Below are 9487 nucleotides of genomic sequence, written 5' to 3'. Positions count from 1 at the left end.
GCTCCAGTAAAGAACATCGCCATCTCGTCAACTCACTAAGTACTGGAAACAATATTGAAGTCACTTGCAGTTGTGTAAAATATTACTGACAACTTTGCTTCCAGAGCTCTGTTATTCATAAGCAAAACGTTAAATAAAAGAGTAAAAACGAAGGAAAAAATAACACAGAAAAATAAGCGACCGAGTAAATATACAAGCTCTACCTCTGTACAAAAAGCTTGGTTTCGTTTTTCCTACTGTTACTGTAACAAATGGTGGGATATTTAGGTTATTGTAGACTAAATATGGGACTCAACACGGATCATTACATACACAAGGTTGTTTAGCAGGTTCTAAAGAAAATGTTGGTCTGGGTTGGCGAGCAAGTAAAACACACAGCTATTTATCAACTTGATGTTAATACGACTGATAAAGGTGACTACATCGCCGTAACCAGATTGTCAAGTTTACTTTTCAAGCATCAGTCTCTCCACAGAGCAAACACTTGGTCTGATGAACAGCAAGGCTTGAAACGCTAGTTTGACGACAAAACTTGTTACGGCGTTCATGTACCTTTATCAGCTCCAAATGTTTCACATTACTACAAACGAAGCCTGTTGTCAGTTAAGTAAGTACATTTACCACGATACAGTATACTTAGTTTCACTTTGCTGTATGTCCAACAGACTCGACGAACACGGTCAGCTAAATCAAGTGCCATACGCTTCAAAAAAAAAAACAAATAAAATCATATTTTATTTAGTGCCTTTAGTGATGCTTTTTGATTACGTGTGCACTTTAAAACTCGTTAATTCTATCAATAAAACGATAATTCCACTTTGAATCGCATCTCTTCACTAATCCGAAGCCAGCGAGGTCTCTTGTAAGGTTAAAATTTTTGTTACAAATTTGCTTTGAAAAAGAATTGTCTCCTTTAGCTAATTGGAAAGTTCCCTTTATTCTGTCCCAGTCTCCACGCTCAGCAGGATTACCGCTTAGTCAAGAAGCGGGACTGGGAAGGAGGTTTCAATTGTCCGGTCCAGTTCCTCTCTTGGCCCACTAAATTTGCAAAGGCCCGTGACCAAGTAAGAGCTGCTTTTCCCGGCTGTTCCAGAACCTGTGGAATGCAATCCGTCCAAACTCTATCTCAGGGTTTCTGAAAGAACAGAGCAAGAAAAATTGCTGGTTTTTAGTGTCACGCCATTCAAAATAGATCAAAATAAAAATCAAAACAGTTCAATAGATTAAGTCCAGAATCTGGGAAATGAAAGGAAGTAAATATGCAAAGACTCTCGCCAAGATTCTGGTCACAGCAATTTTTATTTTTATGCAAGATATGCGGAGAAATTTTTTACCCAAATTTATAGAGATTTGTATGGAGACGCCATGCTGGTGCCCATCCGTATGGGCACCAACATGGCGGCCGGAAACCAACAGAAACATCTGTCACTGGGTTTTGCTACAAAAGCGTGAATTTATCCCTCGAGGAACTCTAAAACATTAAGATAATACTTTTTCTAAGACGCGAACTGTTCAGATAGCCAAATTCTCCGAAATAAGTCACTTTTTTAACCATCATGACGCCGTCATGTAAATGCCGCGTCATGCAAAAGCTTCGAAATTCAAGCGTAGTGTATCACAAAACCAAGAACCAATTCGGAGCGAAAATTTGTACGAATATTAGTTTTCAGCTGCTCTTATACATCATTAAAGTAAAATCTCAGGAATATCAATAGTTTTGTAGTTTGAATTTTAGTGACGTCATGTGAAAACCAGCTATAAATTGTGACCAACTATTATCCACTTCCATCCGTGGGATCCTGTTGTTTTTCTGTAAATAGTGTGCAATAATTAAAAAACTGAACTGAAAAACTGAAACCTGTGCCTCCCCGTCAAAATACTTGTTTTATTTTGCTCTGTAGCATCTTTTTACCAATTTATTTGTGGAATTCATGGCACGCATTTAGCACGATAACACGGAATTTCGGAAAAGAGAACTTTTGATAGTGAGCCGGGCACTGTTCCCCCAACTCTGTATTTTCCACCTCGTTCGCCGAATCAGAAGCACGCAAAATAACGCACTAAACGAGAACGATAATCTCACGATGTCTGTACTCCAAAAAGACCGTTCAGGTCTTTTTTAAATTCGTTCAAAAGAGGTAGAAGAACAAGTGAGTTAATCCCCTAATTAGGCAACCTTGAAATTATTTCAGACATGGTACCCAGCTAGTTCTTCAGCGGATAATGCCACCATGCGCGCGCGTTGCATGAAAGTTTTCGTGGATGGAAATGCATGTAAAGCTACCTGGGCTGTCCACGCGAGTAAAACCCACGTCACAGGATTGGGTATTTCTAGGCCTTCAGGATTTCCGAAACCGTGACTGATCTAAAAATAGCTTGAGGCATATGGCCTTTATGGAGGATCAACTTCTTTACTCTTCATCTTCTCTTGAATGGTTTTGACCATGAGAGAGCGTAAACACAGTTCAGATCAGGATTTCAAAATATACTGATATGCGCAATACGATGTTTTTTAACAACTGCAGAAATTTTCGCGCGCTTATTCACTAATTTTCATTGTCAATGAGCGGACAAGAACAATGTCAAAGTAGTCTGTGGATCCACTCGGCTACCGCCTCGCGGATCCACAGCTGGTTTGACAATGTTACGACGAAATTCATGATTAATAAAAGGAGAGACGCATGAACAACTGGCGTCAATTTGATAACTTACAACTGCAAACTGAAATCGAGAAACATTTCTGATATCACCCAAAGAGCCAATCTTGTCTAGGGCGCATAGAAACAGAGGGAGGAAGAGGAAACTCTGCCACGTTAGTCGTTGGACGCCATTCACTTATAGAATGTTTCTTGTGGAGGGCATTATAAAGCGAAACAGCCGACGAGAAAGACGTGTTTTATGCTCAGTGAAGAGTGAATCGCTCTTAGTGACCAACAGTATGCAAATTTTACGAAACAATGGTAGAGGATCAAGAAACTTCATCTTCTGTAAAGGGGCAAGCAATGGAATTCAAACAGAGTTTAATATGTTCATTTGCTACAACGTAAAATATACTTCGTAAGGTCACAACGGCAAATGATTTCAATGTCGCAAATCAACTTATCTTCTCTGTGTATATTATTCAGGAAAGAACTTCATTGCAAATGGTTTGCATCTCGTCTTAATCTTTACAAACTGCTTTCTTCCCCTTTGTCGTCAGCCAATTACCTTTTTAGGATTAATTACAACTGATTTGATGATAATTTAGCCTAAAACGCTAGCTGGGGGCAAGGTTTGGGAAAATGTAACTGACTTTTTTCCCTTTTTCATTCCTCTCGACATTACAACAGAATGTTTCTGTGGAACTATTTTTCCAATTACATACTTGCATAATCTATACAGGTATTTTTGCTCATCACATGGTCTCCCCCTGCAAATAACAGATTACATGACCAGAACTTCAACTTTCAAAAAAGCAACTCGTATACCTTTAGAACTGGTAAATATCCCTAAGAGATTCTTTGTACCCTAAAAAAAAATCGTTCACAGCGTTTTTTTTAAAGCTACAATGCTACAAGTTGTGAGATATAACGTGTGACATGTTTCTTACATTGTAATTCACTCTAGAAAATCAATTTTTGTGACTTTTCCTTTCATGAAAATCATCCAACAACTTCCAGATAACAAATCTTGCAAGACACATCACAAAGCTTTCACCCACTGAATTACAAATCAGCCTTGCTTTAAATATAATAATATTAAGATAACTTTCAGCAACATGATGTAAGAAAAGGGAGTTAAAATATTACTAAAACTTGACAATATCCTCACCAAAATGAGAACTACGAGGCACAAAAAAATCACTATGTTAACTTTATACTCCCTTGAAGAACTAACACAACCTACATTATTTTGATACTCTTACTACAAAACCTAACCTGCATGTAATGAAAAACAGAGAGCTAAAATGCAAGACCAAGATCCATTTAAGATGCTTTTCCAATCATTACAAAATTAATCAATTGCCACAGTACTGGACCTTTGCAGGCATTATATAATTTATGAGAAAGAAATCAACATGGGCATTCATTGACACCCCAGTCTGTCAATTCTCCCGATTTTAAATATAACACTACTTAATTTTTATCCATTAGTAAATGTTCATATAAAGACAAACAAAGAGCAATGGCTACTTTCCCTTATAGCTGATAGTTTGTTGCAAAAGAACTGAGAAAAACAAGCGGTAAAATGGCTGCACTAAAATCACATTGGAGGCGCATGTTTCAGGACCAGATTTCAACATCACAGAGGCAACGAACTATACAAGAGAAACCTGAATCCTGTGACAACTTGAACGAATTGCGGTTGATTAAATGTAAGCAGCCACTGAGTTGAATATATTTTAAAACTGCATGGATGGAGGCCACAAAGGACCTGTTACAAATTAAAGTACCCACTGTGTAGTAAAACAACCTGACATTGAAAACCTATGCTAAGACACAACAAAGCTTGCTGTCTGTGACCAAGCTGCACTATGAACAGCCGAGCAATCTACCATGGAGTTAAAATCATAAAATATGTTAATTAATATAAGACAATAGTTCTTTTCACGCTAAAGTTCAAAGTTTAAGTGTTAGGGTAATCCTTGATTGCCTGCTTTTCCGCAACAACTAAAAGTACATGCACACGCCCTGTAACACTGTTCGTGTCGTGTGACGTAATGTTAAGCCGTAAGACTGGTATCTCTTAAACGTAGGAAGTTCAGTCACAAGTCCCATGACATTTCCTGTGAAGTTACGTCCTGAAGTCCTAAATCCTCTGTGAGGTTCAGTCCACAAGTCTTGATGTACATTACAGTCCACGAGAGGCGTATCTCTCCTGACGCAGTCTGTAAGTGCCGTGTTGCCAGTGATGTTCTGTCCATAAGTTCCACATATTTTGTGACGTGCAGTCAAGTGTAGTCCATGTCCAGTCCACAAGTCCCATATTTCTCCTAGCGTCAGGTAGGTGTAGCAGCCCTTGTAGCAGTCGAGCGTGTGTGCTTGCATATGAGGAAAAGCTTGTAATCTAGTCTGTTCCCAAACTTTTAGCAGGTGTCTTGTATGAGAAATAAATGTGAAACTGTTTGTACTTTACCTTTTATACATCAATCCATGCTACTGTGGCAATGTGGTTCCATTAATAATTCAGGGGGGGTCATCATGTGCGTGGGCGTTTTCTGGAAGCTTCTGACTTTGGTGGGTCGGCATGCATCACCTTAAGCTTCATCCCCAGCACTTCATGGCCGTGTATACCTTCTATAGCTGCATCAGCGGACTCCTTGCTTGCAAACTTGGCGTAACCAAAGTTGCGATCCTTCATCATCCACACGTCAATCAGGTTTCCGAACCTGCTGAAGACATCTTTTAGTGCGTTCTCTGGTGGCGGTGCTGGCTGGCAAACTATAAACAGCCTTGATGCCACCTCAGAGTTTGCATCTGCCAAAGGAGATGGTGCTGGGAGGGCTGCTGAGGTGTAAACAGCAGTTGAGTCCACGGCAAAGGAACCACCTGTTAATGACGATTTAGAACCATATGACTGAACCTGAAAAGTTGCATCACTGCCCTGTCCTGTGCCATTGTTGCGCATCCCTGGGGGATCTTCCGCATACTTTACCACAAGCTTTGAACCCAGGGGGTATTCAAACCCATTGAGCTTTTCTTTGGCATATATTGCAGACCCTACAGAGTTGTATGTGACATACGCAAACCCCTTTGATTCCCCAGTGTTAAAGTTCCGCTTTAAATCGCACATTTGCATACCAGGGATGATGTCAAACAAGCGTGACAGCTGTTCCGGTCCTATCATCGGGGAGACCTTGACAAACAGTCGCGTGGGGGTATGCGATGTTGTTATTGATTCTGCTACGGCTGCCACGGGGTTTTGCCCACTATAGTAATCTACAACCCCCTGTAGGGAGGCTGAAGCATTTGCATTCATGTTGACTGAGGGTGTAGCAGTAGGTGGGTAGTTGCTTGCCTCTAAGAAAGGATTGTGTGGGATCAATGTGGACTGCATTGCTGCAGCTGCTGCAGCTGCATTCCGAGCAATTTTGGCTGACTTGGGTTCTGCCCAGACGGCCTTAAGGGTTTTGTCACAGTTTTCAAGGGCAACAGCTGCTGACGACGACTTTTTAAACTTCACGTAACCAAATCCCTTGTTTTCACCAGTTTTGTGATCACGTACTACCTGAACATACTCTATCTCCCCAAAGCCTTGGAACTTCTGGCGCAAGTTATCCTCTGAATATTCTTTGGGGCAGATAATGAATAGACGGGTGAGTGCTGTTTCATCATGAAAATCTGTTTTGGAGCCTGAAACCTTAGACTGGGCAATCATTGCCTGTGAAAGCAAGAGAAACAAAAACTTGTAGTGCTGCAGCAATAAACTGAATACTTGAAATACTGGTATTAAACAAGTTTACCAGAATTGGTGTTTCAAGTTTGCCCACAATCAATTTTCACAGAATTGATGCAAGCTAGTATGAACTGAATTGCTGAAAGTCAACTGATACTCAACAAAGCACCAAAGAGTCAAACTTTATTATGCTTATTTTACTTGGTCGACACCCAGAGATGTAGAGTTCATGCACTGAAATACCTGTACCACAATGTAGGTAAATCTAGCATGATTGAAATAAATTATGAAACCTTTAGTAATATTTGCAGTTTGTATACATTGTACATGTACATGTATTGGTAACTATGCTGTGCTGCTACATCTGGGCAAGACACTTAATTCAAAAATGCTTCTCTCTAGCCTTAAGTGCAAATTGTTGCTAAGAGATTTCTTTGATAAATCTTTCATACATGTATTAATTACTGTCGCACTGTGAAGGACTAGCTTCCCATCAAAAGAAAGTAGCAATATTTCTTATTTGCTAATGCTAGGGAAGCGTGAAATAGCACTACAGAGTTTTTCCCTTTCCTACAAGTTGTATACACCTGAGTGCGAGGAATAACAGAATGATTGTATTACTTAGCATTTTTGGTCTACCCCAAAATACATTTCGCTTGCTTGTTGATATAGAGAGACTAATTTATCAAATAAATGTCTTCAATTTTGTTTGCACAGAAACATAGATAAGCCTTGGCCACAACCAGAATGAGGTTGAAGATAAAACTGATTGCTTCAAATGAAACAAAACTGAGTATCAACAAATCATATGAGATTGGTAGAAACCTGCTCTGCAGGACATTAATATTAACACCATATCTTGGCATCACTAATCGTCCTTCTCTTGACAGAAATTTTATAGCCCCAGAAACAGATGTTAACATATAAATAAATACAAAATTAGAAAACACAAAATCCCACAGTATATAGCAGTTATATGCATGCAAAATGAGAAATCTGTTTACAAATTTGTACACGTGTTTACTAGTTTAGGAGACACAAACAGATTGAATGCAATCGTACAAAACAAACAACAAAGTGAAATGGGAAATTCACAGTTCCCAAACTCCAAATTTCCAAAAAATGTAAAATACACAGTACAATGTTATTAGGAAGAGACTGCCAGGTGCAAATTCGGCAACGCTAAAGTAATTTCAAAACACCTACAAAATAATTGGCCATTTTTCTAAAAAAAAGACATTTAAGTTTGATTTACAAAGAGTGCAATTATAGCTATAGGTTTAATTGAAAACTCTAACAACAATATTGGTGTTGAGATATGCAAGCTTTTCAAAATTCAATTATTGTTGAAAAAAAGGTTCATGCATGTTTTCATAACAACTATACTTTCCACAAGGCATCTTTTAGACAAATCTAGCAATCTTTTCACATATTGTCAAGATAAATGTATCTGGAAGCTATGAATCAGGTAATCTGTCTTTTTGAGGAAGCAGATAATTTTAATGCACCTATGAAAAATTTATTTTGGAAGGGAAAATCCTTTTAGAATCTCCATCCCAATAGGGCGTCAAGCTTCCACACAAACAACAAAACAAGATAAGGACTAGTAATTTGTCATGAATTTTTAAAAGTTTCCTCTCATTGCTTTGAACAAAGGGCTAATGGAATTGAGCTGCAGGGACAACATGTAGAAACCAAAACACAACTTTCAAATTCGAAAACCTAATTAAAGTTGTCAAGTTTTGAATACATTCAAAGTCTGATAAAGAATTGAGGTTGTAAGAGTTATGGTAATCTACTGCCAATTGTGAAGTTAATTGGGGAACGTGAAAAATTTATGCTTTGGAAAAAGATCTAGTTTGCTATTCCACGTTGCAACAGCCACAGTGAATTTTTTGGGTCATTTAAACTTATTTTAGTATACACTGAACAAATAACATGCAAATGAAAATTTTGAGAGAAAAGAAAGCTTAATAAAGCAACTCATAGAAAAAAAAAAACTGTGGTAAAGCAATTTTTCTTAAATGGACTCAGCCATAATCTAAACTGATGGTAAAGAAGTGGTCATGTAATATAAATTATTGAACGCTTTTAAAGCACTCGTTTTAAAGATAATAAATTTAGTGTTTTTCCTCTAATCCGCCAACAAATCCGGCAAAATTCTTCAACAGCATCTGAGACAAAATCCAAATCTTAAAGGACTAAGAATATTCATGAAACATGAAATCGCTGCACGGAAAAAACGCCCCAAATCTCTGACTGCTGTTGTTTTCTGTCGGCGCACATGGCATTTTGTAATTAGTAGGTTGCCAGAATGCTTTCACAAACTTTAACGCAAACTTCAAAATATGACGGCAACGATAAATTGTTTGAACACTGAGGGAATTAGAATCTTGACGTACCTTAATGGGCTTTGGATCTTCCCCAATCACCTTTCCATCCATTTCTTCGCAAGCTCTAGCGGCGGAGGACGCTTTCGCAAACTTGATGTAACATACGCCGCGGTTTTCCTTCGTGTGCTTGTCTTTGACAACCCAGATATCCTCGATGCCCCCAAACTGCTCAAATGCAGCCTTCATGTCATCTGACGTGTGCTTCTTACTACAGACTATAAAGATACGAGAGAAAGGCGGATTGTCGACATCTACACGACTAGAAATAGAGCCTGTTTCCATGCTTTGGTGACTGTTCCCAGCCATTTTGAATCGTTGAACGCAGCCTAGTAACGCGAAGTGCCTCGTGGGAAATGAACAGTTCCTCGCTTTCCTCTCGCCCCAGTCTCAACGATAAGCGCTTTTTGAAGGGGACGGGATGGTAAGGTAACCTTTGATCTTTATTTGACCTTTTATTTCCGCTGTTCATTCTTGTAATAATATTTGTTAAAGAGATTTTAATTTTGTAGTTGAATAATCGTATTAGAAAGCCAAGGCAAAAATATCCCACCATACTTCAAACTTCCGTGGAAAATCCTTTTTTTTTTTCACTGACTTCAGTGAAAATTGTACGCATTTTATGGCTAAAATGATTTCCAGAAAAATATCCGATAATGATCAAATGAAAAATGGGTAAAAGATACCAAGAACATGGATAATGCTAATTTGGCCAAGTTTTC

The 9487-nt window shown here is 38.6% G+C and overlaps 1 protein-coding gene across 2 annotated transcripts; it reads right to left on the bottom strand.

The window, feature by feature from the left end:
- Positions 1-76: 76 nt before the first annotated feature.
- Positions 77-9269, bottom strand: LOC145486290 (RNA-binding protein 45-like). 2 transcript variants are annotated; one of them, XR_014049263.1, is made up of 3 exons: positions 8778-9269; positions 5116-6360; positions 77-1135 (listed from the first exon to the last, which is right to left on the bottom strand). XR_014049263.1 is itself a non-coding variant. In XM_081464927.1 (2 exons), the coding sequence occupies exons 1-2, from the start codon at positions 9072-9074 to the stop codon at positions 5179-5181; spliced, it is 1479 nt and encodes a 492-aa protein (XP_081321053.1). In that variant the 5' UTR covers positions 9075-9269; the 3' UTR covers positions 1153-5178. The 2 variants fall into 2 exon arrangements, 1 of the variants encoding a protein (XP_081321053.1); XM_081464927.1 differs by lacking the exon at positions 77-1135 and having other exon boundaries at positions 1153-6360.
- Positions 9270-9487: the final 218 nt, after the last annotated feature.

This window comes from Orbicella franksi, chromosome 5 (genome assembly GCF_964199315.1).
Source record: "Orbicella franksi chromosome 5, jaOrbFran1.1, whole genome shotgun sequence".
Taxonomy (NCBI): domain Eukaryota; kingdom Metazoa; phylum Cnidaria; class Anthozoa; order Scleractinia; family Merulinidae; genus Orbicella; species Orbicella franksi.
The sequence above is the reverse complement of the archived record's forward strand: the minus strand, read 5'-3'. Positions and strand labels throughout refer to the sequence as shown.